The 19,156-nt window shown below is 38.3% G+C and overlaps 1 protein-coding gene across 1 annotated transcript in view; it reads left to right on the top strand.

The window, feature by feature from the left end:
• Window positions 1-19,156, top strand: part of TM2D1 (TM2 domain containing 1) — a 45,864-nt gene that overhangs the window by 3,960 nt on the left and 22,748 nt on the right. The window contains exons 3-4 of the mRNA XM_044238350.1: window positions 9,204-9,312; window positions 15,413-15,504. Of these exons, the coding sequence (XP_044094285.1) occupies window positions 9,204-9,312; window positions 15,413-15,504 (201 nt within the window). The remainder of the gene's footprint in view (window positions 1-9,203; window positions 9,313-15,412; window positions 15,505-19,156) is intronic.

Genomic DNA, 19,156 nt, shown 5'->3' with positions numbered 1-19,156 from the left:
ACTAAATTAAGAAGCAGGGAGCTACCTATCTCAAAAAGCATTTTCTAGCCTGTAGGGTTCTTTGTAGGTATGAGGATTTTGAAGAGAATTATGCAATAAAAAGAATAGTTTTCTGCCCCAAAGAGCTTTGCCCTTCATTTAGGAGTCTCTTGTGTAAAATAACTTTGAATCCACTGGTGCAGTTATTAATAAGTAAGTTTATAAACATACAAAATCAATTGATCAGACTAGTAGGAAGTAAAAGGACTTGGAAGTATTATGGTACTATCATGGCTTCTCAGGTAAATACTCATAGTTGATGTAAGTGAAGAGCTACAGGACATTAAAAGGAAGGTTTCCTATAAAAGGAAATGATATGATTATTCATTTGGAGAGAAGAAATCAAGTGCCGTATTGAATGTGGGAATGTATGTAAAATGTAGATTAATAAATAAATTACTTTAAATCATTGTCATGATTTTAAGAAGAAAATAAAGTTTCTGAGACAAAGATGAGTCACAGGGTGGCTGCATATGGATGTACAATTTGTACATGACACTGGTATCTAGCTGAGAGCTGGGAGAGATTCTGCCGTCACAGCCCAATGCTCATGAGACTGTCTGGCTATGGGAAGTTTTTCTTTTTTGCCTTTTAAAACATACAAGGGCTAGTAGACTAGTCATGGTGAATCACTTCTGAGTCCTGATCAGAGAGGACATCTAAGTGACCTGTAAAATGTGTTTTTTGTGTCCTAACATGGAACTGATTAAGAGGAGAAAAATATTAAGAGTTGTGAAAAGTGGGGCGCCTGGATGGCTCAGTGGGTTAAGCCTCTGCCTTCAGCTCAGGTCATGATCCCAAGGTCTTGGGATCAAGCCCCACATCAGGCTCTCTGCTTGGCAGGGAGCCTGCTTCCCCTGCTCTCTCTGCCTGCCTTTCTTCCTACTCTCTGTCTGTTAAATAAATAAATAAAATCTTAAAAAAAAAAAAAAAAAGAGTTGTGAAAAGTGTGAGTTAAATGATCTTTCTCAGCCTCCAACCAAGATTGTTCTTCCTCTATTTTCTCACTTCGTGTATACGAAGGACTATTACAGAATCCTCAAACTCAGTTTAGTTTTCTTTAATAGTACATTTTGGTAGGGATGAATAAGAACAATGTTTTATAATAGGGTAATTTCAGGATAGAAGAATTGGGACCAAAGGCTAAGTAATTCAACTGTAACATGAAATTAATGTGATCTTAAAATGGTTCCCAATTAGAGATATAGACTTCCAGTTATAGAATGAGTTAAGTCACAGGGATGTCAGGTATAGCATAGGGAAATCACTGGTATTGTAACAGAACAGATGGTATCTACATTTGTAAGTATAGCACAATGTATAGACTTGTCTAATCAGTATGTTGTACACCTGAAATTAATGTAACATTTTGTCAGCTATATACTTTAATATACAAAATAAAAACTTGGGGCGCCTGAGTCGCTCAGTGGGTTGAAGCCTCTGCCTTCGGCTTGGGTCATGATCGTGGGCCTGGGATCGAGCCCCACATGGTGCTCTCTGCTCAGTGGGGAGCCTGCTTCCTCCTCTCTGTCTGCTTCTCTGCCTATTTGTGCACTGTCTGTCAAATAAATAAATAAATCTTTAAAATAAATAAATAAATAAAAATAAAAACACAAGGACAGCCTATCACAAGTAGTCAGTGAGACCTTCCCAAATAAGGCAAATTCTTAAGGTATAACCAATCAAAAATAACTTCCTTGCTTTGCTTCCACTTCTCTATAGGAGTCTTCTAACTCTTACAGGTGGGGCGGAGTACTCTAACCACTTCCAGTTTGGCACAGCCCAATTCAAATTGATTTTTGCTCAAATAAACTCTTATAATTAAAAAGAAAAATAGATTCCATTTAGCCCAATGCCAACTAACAAGCATATTTATTTAATGAGATATGAATTATAATGAATAATTTGATAATTGAGTAAAATAACTGGATCAAGACTAATACCTTAAAAAAGTATAAGGTATTTATTATTTATTAAGAAATTATATACTTACTGTATTTATTGAGAAATTACATAGTAAGCTTCTACTAGGTGGTATAGATAATAAATGAAAGAAGACATAATCTCTACGCTCAAAGAGTCTTCTGTCTAGATTGTACAGACATACATAGGCAAGTGTTTTCCCTTTTTCAATCAGTGAAATACAAAACTATTTAGACTACATCTCTAGAAAATTTTGCTCTGGTCCTTTGGCAGGTCTTTTTTATTTTGTTAAGTTTTTATTGAAATACATATATCTATTTTTTTTTAAGATTTATTTATTTATTTGACAGACAGAGATGACAGGTAGGCAGAGAGGCAGGCAGAGAGAGAGGGGGAAGCAGGCTCCCCGCTGAGCAGAGAGCCTGATGCGGGACCTGATCCCAGGACTCTGAGATCACAACCTGAGCCGAAGGCAGAGGCTCAACCCACGGAGCCACCCAGGTACCCTGAAATACATTTATAGGAAAGTACACATAAGTGTAACTCAAATGACTTTTCTCAAGCTAAACACATTTGTGAATGTTTCCAAATCAAGAAATAACTTTATTAACATACTGAAAGCCCCATCATGCTCTCTTATACTCAGTATTCTCCTGTAATGGATAACCATTAGCCTAACTTCTAACAACATAAGTTAGTTATGCAAAGAGTGTGTTATTTTTAGATTTTTAATTTGGAAATAATGTCTTTTTTCTTTTTAAAATAATTTTTATTTACTTTAAGAGAGAGTATGAACACGTGCACAAGCTCAGGGTGAGGGAGAAATGTGTGCAGAGGGAGAAAGAGAATCTCCGGCAGACTCCATGCCTAGCCTGCATCCTGACAGTGAGATTCCATCTCATGAACCTGAGATCATAACCTGAGCTGAAATCAAGAGTCAGATGTTTAACCTACTGAGCCACCTAGGCGCCCCTACTTGGAGATATTTTCAAGCTTACAAAAAAGTTGGAAGAATAAGAGTAGTACAAAGGGGAATGCTTAGATGACTCAGTTGGTTAAGCGTCAACCTTTGGCTCAGGTCATGATCCCAGAGTCCTGGGATTGAGTCCTGCATCAGCCTCCTTGCTTAGCAGGGAGCCTGCTTCTCTGTCTGCCTGCTGCTCCTGCTAATTTTGCTCTATCTCTGTCTGTCTGTCTTTTTCTGACAAATAAATAAAGTCTTTCAAAAAAAAAAGAAAAAGATAGTACAGAGAACACCCATACATCTTTTGCCCAGATTCACCAGTTGTAAACACATTATTCTTGCTTTATCATTGTGTGCTCACACATCCTCTCTCTCTCTCAATTTATATGGATTTTGCCCCATGTTTGTGTGTTTTCCCTAACAACAGAGATAATGTGGTTGCTATAAACTTTAGTGAATTTAATACTAATATATGTATTTTACCATCCGTATTCTAATTTTATCAAATGACTAAGTAATGCTTTTATAGAATTTTTTTGCAGTACAGGATCTTAAGATCAGGTTTTAACCCTTAAATCTGACAGATCAAGAATATAGTCCAGACCCATGATGTTAACTGGAATAGGATCCCAAATGTCTTACTCCTTAGGTCAGTCCTTTGATCGTTATGAAACGTCATTATTTCTGATAGCTTTTTTTCATTTAAAAAATAATGCTACTTTTTATAATCGAGAATACTATGTACTTACTGGTTTAAACAGATGCCATCTAAATCAAAGACATTGGCCAGAGCAAAACATTTTTATTTTTAAGGTTTAATTTATTTATTAGAGAGACAACGAGAGAAGGAACACAAGCAGGGGAGTAGAAGAGGGAGAAGCAGGCTTCCCGCCAAGCAGGGAGCCTGATGCGGGGCTTGATCCCAGGACCCTGAGACCAACACCTGAGCTAAAGGCAGATGCTTAATGACTGAACCACCCAGGTGCCCCCAGGGCAAAACTTTTTTTGTTTGTTTTTGTAGGAAATCTGAGAATTGAGTAGTTTTCAGGTTGTAGCAAGTTGCTTAATTTTGTCTACTAGTTAACATTTATTGGTAACTGGCTTTTTTAGTATTATCATATTGATTTATTTTTGCTTGTTCCTGAAATCAATGTAAGCATGGAATTATGGTATAATGGGAAGAATATTGATTAAGAAATAATGAGTGTTAGCTTAGGATTTCCAGATCCTTACTTGCTTGTAGGCTTTTGTCAAGTCATCCTTTCTTAGACTCTAGAAAAAAAGGAACTTATTACTAGTTTTGTTTACTTAATAGGATTTTTAAAAAATAAGGGTCAGTAAGACACCTGGCTGGCCCAGTCAGTAGAAAACACAGCTCTTAATCTCGGGATCATGAGTTCAAGCCCCATGTTGGGTAGAGACTATTTTAAAAAAAAAAAAAAAAAAGCAGGGGACAAAAGAAATTATAAAGGATGTAAAAACAAACTCTAGAATTGTGGCCTTCTTTTGATTGATTAATTTCATTACACAAAATCTTCCCTTAGTGTTACAGCCACTCCCAGTGTTATAATTCATTTCTCATGTCAGGTTCATTCTTAGTTTTCTCAGTATTGAAGTTCTCTAATTTGCTAGAGTAGAGAACCTAATACTTGTTGAATACTTTGTCTAACCAAATATTATGTTTTACATACCATATGCTTTTACTACATACCTATACCATTGCAAGAGTAATATCCACATTTCATAGGTGATAAAAACAAGATTCAGAGAGGTTTTGTAACTTGCCCAATGGAACAGACTTGTTAAGTTGACAGAGTTTAGATTTAAATTCAGATTTGTCCAGTTCTGAAGTCTTACTCTTTGGAGTTCACTGTCAATTCAAAGAAGTCTGATTAAATCAGTATTGATGTTTCTCTTATTATTTTCTCATGTAATCTCTGTGTGTACTTAGAGCAGCAGCTTATCCTTCCTCACTAAAATACTTAATTTTCATCCCTTGAAATAATTAGCTCATACTTCTCTCAAACTTTAGAATCCTTATAGCAATATGGTTTCCTCTTCATTCTGGCACCTCCTTCCACTGTTTGTAGCTTTCCTGAGGTTCTGAATCTGGAGCATTGAGCATTTTACTATCATATGTCTCATGTCAAATATAAGTAATTTCCTATTAAGAAATGATAAAATATCGGGGCGCCTGGGTGGCTCAGTGGGTTAAAGCCTCTGCCTTTGGCTCAGGTCATGATCCCAGGGTCCTGGAATCCAGCCCTGCATTGGGCTCTCTGCTCAGCGGGGAGCCTGCTTCCCTTCCTCTCTCTCTGCCTGCCTCTCTGCCTACTTGTGATCTCTGTCTGTCAAATAAATAAATAAAATCTTTTAAAAAAATTAAAAAGAAATGATAAAATATCATTGAAAACTGTAATTTTCAAAATTTATGATTCAAAGAATAGTGTCTAATTGAAAATAGAAAGGTATGATTTCTTAATATTTAATTTTTTTTTAAATTTTTTTTAAGAAGATTTTATTTATTTATCAGAGAGAGATGGCGAGAGAGCAAGCACAGGCAGACAGAGGCAGAGGTAGAAGCAGGCTCCCTGCCGAGCAAGGAGCCCGATGCGGGACTCGATCCCAGGACACCGGGATCACGACCTGAGCCGAAGGCAGCTGCTTAACCAACTGAGCCACCCAGGCATCCCTTAATATTTAATATTTTTATAAGGCCTTTTTACAACTCACCTATCAATGTTTGAGTTTTTGAATGTACAAGAAACTCATCTCAAAAAACAATGCATTTTTATTAGCAAGATGTATTGGACAGTAACCCTAACTGGAATCATAATTACAGCATTTTGCATTGCAACTGTCTCTTTAAGATCTGATTTTAGATAGTCTGCCGGAAGATCTCACAAGGCTATAAGACAAGAAAGAGGGCGCCTGGGTGGCTAGTGGGTTAAGCCGCTGCCTTCGGCTCGGGTCATGATCTCAGGGTCCTGGGATCGAGTCCCGCATCCGGCTCTCTCCTCAGCGGGGAGCCTGCTTCCTCCTCTCTCTCTCTCTGCCTGCCTCTCTGCCCACTTGTGATCTCTCTCTGTCAAATAAATAAATAAAATCTTTAAAAAAAAAAAAGACAAGAAAGAGCTTCAAACTGAGCAAGTAAGTGCAAGGTAGTACCTTTAGAGGAAGATTATCTAAAATTTTGCAATAAAGTTCTGTTTTATGGCACAGTTTGCCAATCCAGAACTTACTACTTTGATAATTTAAAAAAAATTAAAGATCCATGTTGAGGAAAAACTCCTGTTTATATTTCCTACCTGTCACTTCTTTGTGGAGGTAGAATGGTCTTCATCAAGGCAAAAAACTAACTTTTTAAACCAGACACCTCTTTGGTTTATGTGCCTGATGCCTAAACTCTTGTATACATACTCCTGGAGGTAGACAGAGCTTTTCAAGAGGTAAACAGGTATCATTATTGAAGTAGTTCCCCAGGGCCATTATAAGATGTGTCACAACAGACATCGATGGTCTCAGTTCTGGAGGCTAGAAATCTGAGATCAAGGTGTTGGCAGGGCCCTCCTCCCTCTCAGACTCTGGTGGAATATATCCTCCCCTCTTCTGACCTGCTGCTGGTGGGCCGCAATCCTTGGCATCCCTGGCTTGTAACTGCATCAGTCTGGTGTCTGCCTCTGTCCTCACCTAGCATTCTGTCTGTCTTCAAGTCATCTTCTCCCTGTTATATATGCATGTGATTTGCCCTATTCATAAGGACAACAGTCTTATTGGAATAGGGCCCACCCTAATGACTTCATTTTAACTTGGTTAAACCTGCAAAGACCTCACTTCCAAATATGGTTATACTCTGAGCTATTGAAGATTAGCACTTTTGGAGGGAACATAATTCAGCCCATAACAGGTGTCTTTAAAGGAATTGATTACCAGATCCTCAGATATTATGTTTACTTATCCTAAAATTGATGTAAATTTTCTGAATTTTGCGGGCGGCTGGGTGGCTCAGTGGGTTAAGCCGCTGCCTTCGGCTCAGGTCATGATCTCGGAGTCCTGGGATCGAGTCCCGCATCAGGCTCTCTGCTCAGCAGGGAACCCGCTTCCTTCTCTCTCTGCCTGCCTCTCTGCCTACTTGTGATCTCTCTCTGTCAAATAAATAAAATAAAATCTTAAAACAAAATTTTTTTTCTGAATTTTGCTTTTTTTATTTTAAAAAAAATTTTAAAAGATTTTATTTATTTGTCAGAGAGAGAGAGAGAGAGAGAGAGAGAGCACAAGCAGAGAGAACAGCAGGCAAAGGGAGAAGCAGGCTCCCCACTGAGCAAGGATCTGGATGTGATCTCAGGACCCTGGGATCATGACCTGAGCCTAATGAAGGCAGACACTTTGGCAGAAGCTTAACTGACTGAGCCACCCCGCCATCCCCCCACCCCCCACTTTTTTTTTTTTTTTGAACATTTAAACATACTTCCCCCTCTTCTCTCTGTCTGCCTCTCTGCCTACTTGTGATCTGTCAAATAAATAAAATCTTAAAACAAAACAAAAACACCAATCCTGTAATTATTGATACTAAGCATAGAGATAAGCAGTCTGAAACTAGCCTAAAAGCATTAGTACCTTTTAATCAGAAATGGTGAAGGAGGAAATGGAAATAACATTTACTGAATAACTGCTCTATGCTGTGCCTTGTGCTAGGTACTTTGTATCATATTTAATCTCCACAATGGTACTAGGAAATAAAAGAAGTAGAAGAAGTACTAGGAGGGCGCCTGGGTGGCTCAGTGGGTTAAGCCGCTGCCTTCGGCTCAGGTCATGATCTCAGGGTCCTGGGATCGAGTCCCGCATCGGGCTCTCTGCTCAGCAGGGAGCCTGCTTCTACCTCTCTCTCTCTGCCTGCTTCTCTGCCTACTTGTGATCTGTCTCTGTCAAATAAATAAATAAAATCTTTAAAAAAAAAAAAAAAAAGAAGAAGTACTAGGAAGTAGAAGTGCTGCTTTTATCTACAAGGAATCCAAGGTCCTGAAAGAAGCAATGCACATAGGTCATTCTCATTCCAAAGTTCTTGCTCTTTATACATTGAAGCAATAAAGGCTTCAGGATAGCTCCTGCCTAGCACACAGTAAGCTCTGTATTCCTCTTATTATGTCATCTGGAGTAGGAGTAAAGATTGAAAATGCTAAATGCTAAAATGATATGCTACATCAATTCTGAGAGGGAATAGAGAAATAAATACATTTAGAATAAGTAATCTGGGTGGGGGGGCGCCTCACTGGCTCAGTCAGTAGAGCATGTGACTCTTAATCTTGGGGTGGTATAGTCAAGCCCCATGTTGGGCATAGAGATTACTTAATAAACAAATAAAATGAACAAACAAATAATTTTTTAAAGAAGATTTTATCTATTTATTTGACAGAGAGAGACAAAGTGAGAGAGATAACACAGGCAGGGGGAGGGGGAGAAGTAGGCTTCCTGCTGAGCAGGGAGTCTGATGTGGGGCTTGATTCCAGAACCCTGGGATCATGACCTGAGCTGAAGGCAGCTTAATGACTGAGCCACCCAGGCACCCCAAAAAACAAATAATTAAAAAAAATATATTTAGGGTAGATGAAAAGAATCTTAGTATATAGTAACTGTCTTCAGCAAGAATTAATATAAACTGAAAATACAAAATCAGATCATGTTAAATTTAATAAATTACCCTATGAGTTAGCAACAAAAATTTGAGAAGTGTCTTTACCCTAAAGATGAAGTAAAAGGCAGTAATACTGGGCAGTTCTTCCCTTGTCACCACAGTCAGAGGCGGGAGATTGAACTAGAAGGGTCATGCATCAAACCCAATGTGACAATTCTTACATTTTTGTGTTGAGACCACTATATCGTATTATCCTTTATTTAGATATTCTTTTTTTTTTTAAAGATTTTATTTATTTATTTGACAGACAGAGATCACAAGTAGGCAGAGAGGCAGGCAGAGAGAGAGAGAGAGGAGGAAGCAGGCTCTAAGCAGAGCAGAGAGCCTGATGTGGGACTCGATCCCAGGACCCTGGGATCATGACCTGAGCCGAAGGCAGAGGCTTTAACCCATTGAGCCACCCAGGCGCCCCTATTTAGATATTCTTATCTAAAGTCTCATGTCAGATGTTATATTGGGAGGTAGTGTGTTAAAATTTTGTTTTTCTTCTGCTTTCTACTAGTCTTAAACATGATTACATACCTTTTCTGTGGAAAAAAACAGTAGTTTCTTGCTTTTTTTAACCCCCCCCCCCCCCGTCTTTAGTTCCTTGTTTTCCAGCACCCAACATAACTTGTAAGGATTTTGGTGGCAATGAAACACATTTTACTGGAAATGAAGTTGGTTTTCTGAAGCCTGTATCTTGCCGAAATGTGTAAGTCTATTACTGAAGCTAAATTTTCAGGTTACTTGCCTATGTTGTATATTGACTGCATGGAATAAAGAGATAAAAAGTTAATTTATAGGGAAAATCCTGCACTGATATAATTTATCTTTTTTGCCTTTCTCAGAAAACCTCTATTTTAAGTGTGCATATTGTTAATGTAAATGCAGTTTACCACCAAGTAAAGCATAGTAGTTCACTCTGGGATAAATAAAGACTGTGAGTAGCCTTATGCCATGTTAATTCAGTCAGTTTATGCCACTAAATGAGTTATGAAAACTTCTGTTTTTAAAACTTGGGGGATTTCTACAGTGCAAAAAAGGGATCATGTACTTCTAGTATTAAAGGAATGTTGGGGTAGCTAGGTGGCTCAATTGGTTAAGCCTCTGACCCTTGGTTTTGGCTCAGGTTATGATCTTAGGGTGGTGAGGTCCATCTCTGTGCTCAGTGCGGAGTCTGCTTGAGATTCTCTGTCTCTCTCTCTCTCTCTCTCTCAAATAAATAAATCTTTAAAACAATAAAAGAATGTTAATTATTAATCATTTGCTTATTAAGGGCATTTTGAAATTTGGTTTCATTCTTTATAATAGATATGGATGATGAATGGTTAAACAGAATTCAAAAATTTCTTTGGGACATTAAGACAATGGCTTTATTTTGTTGAGTGTTCTTTGTTTAAAGGACTTTTAATGTTTGGGACATTAAGGGACATTAAGACAAGGGCTTTATTTTGTTGAGTGTTCTTTGTTTAAAGGACTTTTAAGTTTTGAGTTTTATTTTTGCTGTAGTAAAGCTAACATCTTATTCTTATATTTCTGCCTTGTAAAAACATGATTTAGTTTTATGCATTCTTATTTATTGGTTGCACTATACTTTTATCTTTTAACTGACATTGTTACATTTTATTTGATTGCACCTCTTTGCAGTTGCATTAAGAATTAACCACTGTTAGGCCCTTCCTTCCTAACTATTTGGCTATTTCTTCCAGTTCTATTAGAATTCCTAGAAATTACTAGTGGAGTCTTATTTTTCTTTTGACCCTTCTTCACTGAGTTAATGAGGAGCTTTAGATTTTATCTTGCTGTGTAATCCTGACCCAATCACTTAAGCTTTTGGGTTCCAAGATTTCTCATTAGTAAAGTAAAAATTTCTAAAAGGAGTTACCTCCCTATTACTTATATATGGTTTAGCCAAGTTTTGAATTTATTGGTTCATATTTCTTTTTTTTTTAAAGATTTTATTTATTTATTTGTCAGAGAGAGAGAGAGAGACTGTGCACAAGCAGGCAGAGCAACAGGCAGAGGGAGAAGCAGGCTCCCCACTGAGCCAGGAACCCAATGTGGGACTCCATCTCAGGACCCTGGGATCATGACCTGAGCCGAAGACAGACGCTTAATTGACCAAGCCACTCAGGCATCCTTGGATTACTATTTCTACCATAAAAATTCCAAATGATAACCAATTTATTAAGTGCTGATCTAGGACATCATAGGTTACAATACAAAACTTAGAAGATCAGTCATCTGTTGAGAATAGCTAACCACTCAGGTTGGACTTAAAGGTTTATATTACGTGTAATGGTTACACCATAGTGGTCTGTTACTCAATTTCCAGGTTAATTCTGATTTTTCTTTTGGTGTCTCTGATTAGATTAGGCTCAGTGCGACTGAGCTATACTAATCATGCTCACAAGACACTGATGTCAGTTATGAGAAGAAACATAATTATCAGGGAAACCCGACACTTGCAAGTATACTGGCCAATTTATACCCCTCCTATAGTAAAACGTACAGTTCCAAAATAGAATTTGCTTAATGACCATTGGATCAGAACAAGGGGAGCTAAATTAATGGGTAATTTTAATGGTAAGTCACAAAATTAAGATCACCACATAAATCATTTTCTTATATCAGAATATTCAGTACATGCCTACCAAAGAGCCAGCTGCTGGTCGGCTACGGAATAGTCACTGACAAATTCTTATTCATTGAATGTTCCTTTCCCAGTTCACATATTTTCCTTCTCCTATTTGCATATTCTTTTTCAAACTGTATATAATATTGATCCTTGATGAAAACTCCCGTCTTAATATTGCAGATACAGTCAGTCTCCAGCAACTGAAGTCTGGTAACCATGTCTGATTGATCACCAAGCCACACACCTATTTATACTGGCCAACTATTTTAGTTGGAGCAGACTAACTGCTGTAACAGATGTCTTTAGAATGTCAGTGGCTTAACACAGTAAAAGTTATTTCCTCCTCACATCATAGTCCGGTTGGTGTTGGCGTGGAGGGCTGGGTGAGGTAAGGGGAGTGATTGTTGCTCCATGCAGTCATGCGGGAGCCTTGCTCCTTTCATCCTGTGGCTTTGCTTCCTCTCGTCCTCAGAGTCCTTTCCATTCAGCCAGCAGATGGGAAAGAAAAAAAGGATCCCCGGGTAGGTGTGTTTTATGGACCAGATCTAGAAATGGCATGCATCGCTTCTGTCCTCCTTACATTGGGCAAAACTCAGTTATGGCTACACATAACTGCAAGATGGGCTAGAGTATGTAACTCCACAGTACCTCTGTGAGAAAAAGAGCAGTGGTTCAGTGAGCAGTGAGACAGTCTCTGCTACGTCACCCGTTTTCAGGAGATTCTTTAGGGTGATCTAATATATAGATAATCGTGTTTCTAATTTCATTCCCCTTTCCAGCCACGCTTTTTGAAAGACTTGTTCCTATAATACTTACCTTTTATGAATTTTTTTGTCTGATAGAGTCCAGCTTTTGGCTATGCTGAAATTTACTAGAAATCTTTGTTCTCTGTCAAATGGATCTTTATAGTCCACATCTTAATTTTTCTTCTACACAATTTGGCATTCCCTTCTCTTAAAATTCTTTCCTTGACTTCAAGTATAAAACACTCTTCTATTTTCTTTGATTCCTCTTTTGTTTTTTCCTTAAATCTTGATATCCCCAAGATTATATTCTTGTCCTAGTCCCTTTTTTATTCATTCACTCCTTTAGCTTTTCTCACCATCTTAATGTATATTAAGGTCCCAAAGTCAATCTCTCATCTCCTTCAAACCATCTCCTCCTTTGTCTTAATGAATGGCACCTGTCCTTGTCTGTTTCTTTCTTTCTTTCTTTTTTTAAAGATTTTATTTATTCATTTGACAGACAGAGATCACAAGTAGGTAGAGAGGCAGGCAGAGAGAGAAAGGACGAAGCAGGCTCTCCGCTGAGCAGAGAGCCTGATGCAGGGATTGATCCTAGGACCCTGGGATCATGACCCGAGCCGAAGGCAGAGGATTTAACCCACTGAGCCACCCAGGCACCCCTGTCCTAGTCAATTTCTTAAGCTGAAACTTTGGAGCCTTCTTGACTTCTTCTTTTCCCTCATCCCCCACTTTTAATGTGGTTACTTCTGCCTTCTTAGTATTTCCCAATTTTGTTTACATTTTTCTCCTACTGCTACTGCCCAGTAGGTTATAGCTTGAGTTTCTACAAAGCCTACTAATTTATTTCTCTATTTCTAGTCTGGTACCCCATTCCAGGGTAGATGGGGCACCACTGCCCTCAGCATAAAATGACATCCTTTCAGTATTAGATGCATAAACAGGATCTCTGGTCCATCTGCCGTCTCCCACCAAGCTCCCCAAATGTCCTAATTATGAGTGAAATGCAAAAAAACCAGGATTGTAAGACCGACATAATCAGATTTGATTTTAAAGTGGTAGCTCCAGCTCCCTCTCTGTTTCTTTACTTCCTTTTGCAGTAAAACTTCAGAGAGTTGTCTAATACTCCTGTTTTTCAGGGTTCTTTTTTTCATTCCAGGCTTTCTTAAGCCTGCTTTGTTTGGTCATTTTCCTATACCACATCACCAAAATTGCCCTCACTGAGGTCACTACTAAACTCTTTTTGATTAAATGTAGTGGAAAATTCTCAGCCATTACTTGTGTGATCTGTCAGTCACATTTGGCACAACTGATCACTTTGTTCTCCTTAATACACTGTACTGTCTTCCCTTGGCTTCAGTATACCACACTCTTGTAGTTATACTTCTTCCTCAATGTTAACTCTTGCTCAGTCTCTTTCTAGTTTATTCTTTTCTTGATCTCTTAATATTGGAGTATCTCAAGGCTCAGTGAATTTCTCTCTCTCTCTCTCTCTTTTTTTTTTTTGGTCTATACTCATGTAGAAATGTCCTGGTTTAAAATACTTCCTATATGCTTGTAACTCCCTAATATATATCTCCAGCCCAGATTTCTCTCCCTAACTCTAGACTTATAAATCCAGCTGTCTTTTGAACAACTCCACTTGGATATCTGATAAATATCTCAAACTCACATGTCTAACAATTAAATCCTGAACATCTTTTGAAGGTCTTGTCTACCTTCAGCCTTCCCCAACTCGGTTAATGCTAGCTTCATCCCTCTAGTTACATGGGACAAAAATCTTAGCTTTATTCTCATTTTTTTCTTTTTTCATTCCCTAAATTGGATACATCAGGAAATCCAGTTGTTATACTTCGGAACATATCCGGAATCTGATCACTTCTCAGTGGTATTTTTTTTTTTTTTTTTGCTAAGACTCCAGATCAAGCCACTATTAATTTTCATCTGGATTACGGCAAGAGCCTTCAGACTCCTTTGTCCTTGTGGTAGCTCACATTTGTTCAACAAATTCATCCCTCTCAATCACTGTTAACTGGGTGGTGTGTACTTTCTACTCTGTTGATTTGGGGCTTGGCCATGTGATTGGATTTGGCTTATGTAATGCTAGCAGGTATGAAACAAGCAGGGGCTTAAATGTGATTGTGAGGTTTATCTTTCCTCTTAAATCATGGTGGTAAGTTCTGAAAAGAACTTGTCCTGGGTAAAAGCTACACCTGCAGCCTGGACCCTAGGAAAACTAAGAGGAACTGATTTTAAGGAAATAAGTAGCCTGGATCCAGACTGACCCAAACTTTAGTCTGAAGCAGCATTTCCTGGCTGAACCCACCCTAGATAAGCTGAACCATAGCTAATTGCAGTGTGAGGATGATTGCTTATTGTTTTAAGCCACTGAGGTTTAGAGTGGTTTGTTATACAATATTTTTGCAACAGTAGCTCACAAGTACTCCCCTACAGTCTGTTTTCAGCCCAGCAGCTAGTTACTTTAAAATCTGAATCAGATCATATCACACGTCTGTTTAAAATCCTGCAGTAGTTTCTCATATCCTTTAGAGTACAAACCAGTCGTTACAGCGATGTTCAGGGCCATCTATGATTTGCCCTCTTTGCGCCTTGTCTTCTCTCTGACCTCAGCTCCTACTATTCTTCTATTCTCTAATTCCACTCCTGCTATACTGGCCTCCTTTACAGACCTCAGACATGTCAGGTATGCTGTGCTCCCCTCAGCAGGTACTTTTGCCTAGGATGCTCCTCCCCTAGAGGTGTAGCATGCTAACTAACTCACCTCCCTCAGGTCTTTGCTTATCTATCACCTTCTCAATGATGCCTACTCTTATTACCCTATTTATATCTTATATCCCCCTCGTCTGTACCCCTGACATTCTGAATTCCCTAAATGACCTGCTCCACTTCTTTTGTTAATAGCGTTTATGACTTTTCTTTTGTGTGTGTGTGTGTTTGAGATTTTATTTATTTGAGAAAGAGAGCACAAGGAGGGGGTGGAGGGGTGGCTGAGGGGCTTATGGAGAGGGAGAAGCAAATGCCCTGCTAAGTATGGAGCCAGGGCAGGGCTCAATCCTAGGGACTTGATCCCAGGACCCTGAGATCATGACCTAAGCCAAAGGCAGCTGCAACTGACTGAGCCCCCCCAGGAACCCCCTTTTATGACTTTTTAACATAATATATGATTTACTTTTAAAATGTTTATTTTTATTGCTTGTTGCCTATTGATTGAAGGCTCTTTAGGGACAGGGATCCTTATTTCTTCTGTTCATATATACATCCCAAAAACCTAGAATAGTGCCTGGCATGAAAATCAATGAATGGATCAGTGAACAAATGAGTAAATAAGTCATAATTAACAGTTTTGTTTCCTAAAATGTTTGCATGTTGGAAATACATGTGTATAACACTCAGGTTCTAATTTTGTACAGAAATGGCTATTCATACAAGGTGGCAGTTGCGCTGTCTCTTTTCCTTGGATGGTTGGGAGCAGATCGATTTTACCTTGGATACCCTGCCTTGGGTGAGTATGTTTCATCAAGAAAAAATCCTTGTGAAACTTGTATTTCAGGTAAATATACCTGTTCTTTCCATTTTATTATTCTTTTAAAGATTTTATTTATTTATTAAGGAGAGAGGGAGAGAGCACAAGCAGGGGGAGGACCAGAGTGAGAGGGACAAGCAGACTCCGTGCCGAGCACAGAGCCTGACATGGGGCTCACCAGGACCCTGACATCATGACCTAAGCCAAAAATCAAGAGTTGTATGCCCAACCGATTAAACCACCCAGGCACCCTTAAATATACCAATTCTTATAGATTAAATCTGTGCATACTATTAATAGTTACAAGTTCGACATTAACTGGAGGTGAATAGTTAATCTTCTGTGAATATAGAGCTAGCTGTTAGTTCTACAGTTCAGCTTGGGTAATAAATATTGACTTTTCCTGTATTTTCATCTTTATGAAAATACTTACAAAACAGTATAGGCACTTCCTTAGGATAGTAGGCTTGAGTTGTCATTGTTAATACTGGGCAACATGGTGGACATTTAATAAATATTTTACGAATAAATGTGCATCTCTTCTTTCTAAAAATATTTGCCCTTCTGTCTGAACCTCTGTCATATTCCCTTGGGAAGAGAAGCTTTCTTTCAGGAGAAGCTTGGGTTGGAACTATGGCGACCCGCAAGAGCTGGTGTGGAGCCTGACTTTTTTTAACCTTAGCTTCCTCCCCTCCTCTGCCCCCGCCACCGACCTGTCACACACATTCCTTCTAGTGTAATCTTCCCATTTACCATAGTTACTAATGCTTGTGAATTTTTACATTGATGATTTTTACATTTGATTTGGATTTGATGATAGCTTTTGTTTAAACAATACTTTTATATGCCTGCCCTTAGTTAAGCCTTATAGCTCTCTGACTTTATCATCCTCTTTAAATCTTTTTTACCAGGTAGGGAAATTGTCACCAGAGAGGTTAAGGGATTTACTCACTCCAGAGGCCTTGTTTTATTCTGTGACATATTTGTTGTTATCATCTTTGTTTTATGGATAGGGAAATTGTCATGAGATTAAGAGATTTACCCAAGGACACTCTGCGAGTGACCTGAATTTGAACCCAAATTTTCTGGCTCAAGGGATCATGCTTTATTTACTACAGTACTCTGCTCCTACATTAGCCCTTTACTGAGCAAAATATAAAGTTTCTGATGCTTTTTTTCCAGTTAGCAAGGCTAATCTTAATTCTTTCCATGTTGCTACCACCAGAGATCAAAGAAGAATCTTTATTGTGGTATTAGTAGGAAGTATGTTTCTGACAGCCTTACCTGGAACTCACAAATTTGTTCAGTTAATAGACATTTATTCTACATTTACTACCTGTTTAAGTAAGTAAGTGCTCTGGGAATAATGATGAAGATCATATTTCATATTGGTTAAAAAGGAAATAAATATGTTGGTGGGTCCACTTATGATACAGCTCTTATAGAACCATGACAAAGTGCTATGAGAGAGAGAAGAGGGACTGATTTAGTCAGCCTTGGGGTGTGAAAGAGGACTTCTTTGATGAGGTGACATTTGGACTAGGTATTGAAGGATGAGCAGATTACAGAGATTGAGGGCATTACACAGAACAGTATGTGCAACGGCACTGGGTGTGATAGTATGTGTGCCTGCTGAGAGAATGGTAGATAGTTCAGCTTTTGGCATAGGAAGAATAATGGCAAGAGATGAAAAGTGACTGCACAGATAGTCTGTGGTCAGATTATAAAGGGCTTTGAGTGTCTTTTTATGGAGTTTGGACTTTACAATTTAAACATCAGAAGCCAATAAAGTTTTTAAGCAGAGAAGAGTTATAGTCAGACTTATTTTTCAGGAAGATTCTACTGGAGGAATTGAGGGAAATGGCTTAGAACAGAGAAGTACTGGTGACATAGAAAGGAGGAAGGAGATTGATGCCATAGTCCTGGCCTGAGTGACAGTCCAACTCATTTTCCTGCCATATGTTAGAGTAGCTGTACCATTCCCTATGGTGGAAAGCCATGTGATCTGCACAGAAAGCCTCAGAGTTGGTAAAATGGCAGTCCTTCGGTCTAACTCTCTTTTTAGATGATGGCTGGCTGGCTGGTTAGACAGAGAAATCAGATTCATAATGAGAAAGTAAAATAATATGGTGATGGTGAGAATACACCTGAAGCCTTTTGCCTTTATTCTCATATTTTCTTCTGTGTTCTCTTTATGAAGACAGACGTGTGTGTGTGTGTGTGTGTGTGTGTGTGTGTGTATGAAAGATTTCTAACTTTCAGAAAGTTTTTAAAGAGGTTAGGAAGGGAGGGCAAACACTGTTCTTTAGAACAGTTTATTCTGTGATGATTTTAAATAATAAATCTATTTTATATATTTGGCTTAGATGAGTGACTTTTTGGCTTCCTGGGATGTGGGTCAGATGAGCTGTCATGTCGTATGTGTTTGTCTTACTGCAGCAGATCATAATATGTCGACATGCATACTGTGAATTTTTCTTCCTGCAAACTAAAACTCTCAGTAAAAAAGCTCTGTATTTTGCGAAGTGGAAAATTATCCACTGCGAAGGGGATCTGGTTAGTGAATGTTAGTTTCCTGTCAGGAGCTGTTTTTCTCTGGCCACTGCTATTCCAATCTATTATGAGCCTCCGTCAAAGAGGACCTTTCCATGGGAGGCTGAGTGAGATTCCATAAACTCGCAAGTGCAGTTTTTAACATTCAACATTATGGTACAGCGTAAAGGATTTTTGTTTGTTTGTTTGTTTTTAATCATTAAATAATTTACTGTATTTTTAAAAAAAGATTTAAATAACTTACTGCATTTTTTAAAAAGATTTTGTTTGTCAGAGAGAGAGAGAGCACAAGCAGGGGGAGTGGGAGAGGGAGAAGCAGGCTTTCTGCTGAGTGGGGAGCCCAAAGCAGGACTTGATCCCAGGACCCTGGAATCGTGACCTGATCTGAAGGCAGACGCTTAATGACGAGTCACCCAGGCATCCCAATAACTTACTGTATTATCACAACAAGCTTTCGGTGTTCATTAGTTCAACACATATTTTGACTGCTGGCCTAAGATAAAACTTTCTCAAGATCATTAAGTCTGTCACTTCTCATTTGTCTGCTTTCTGGCTTCTGAATTTTTGTTGCTACTGTCTTACCTTTTATTCTCTTTGTTCTTTTGGGTTTGTGGGCCTTAAAAATTCCTTACCATTTTTTAGTGGGGTCTTGGAGTGAGAGGAGCTAAGTAGATATGTGAAAGTCATTATCTTTAACTAAAAATCCTCGTTTCTTTTAAGCATTCAAGTATTTTGATTGTATCTTACTTGCATTTAAGTAGAGTTGTTAAGGGTTTTGATATATCTTATTAACTAATCTAATCTAATATATAAAGTTACAATTTTTTTAAAGTTACAATTTTTAAAAAATTTAAAATATTAAATGTTTTTAAATGAAATTCTAATTTTTACTAAGAATTCAAGGTTAAAGATTTTGGTAATTTTTGATTAAAATGATTACTATCATTGTACTACTAACCTTACTGTAATGTTGACTGGCATGAAAATAGTTACAAATGGACCCTAACATTCTATATTTTTTTAAAAAGTATTTATTTCTTTGAGAGGAAGCAAGAGAGAGTAGGAGCAGAGTGGGGAG

The sequence above is a fragment of the Neovison vison genome, chromosome 2, assembly GCF_020171115.1.
Source record: "Neovison vison isolate M4711 chromosome 2, ASM_NN_V1, whole genome shotgun sequence".
NCBI lineage: Eukaryota > Metazoa > Chordata > Mammalia > Carnivora > Mustelidae > Neogale > Neogale vison.
The sequence above is the reverse complement of the archived record's forward strand: the minus strand, read 5'-3'. Positions and strand labels throughout refer to the sequence as shown.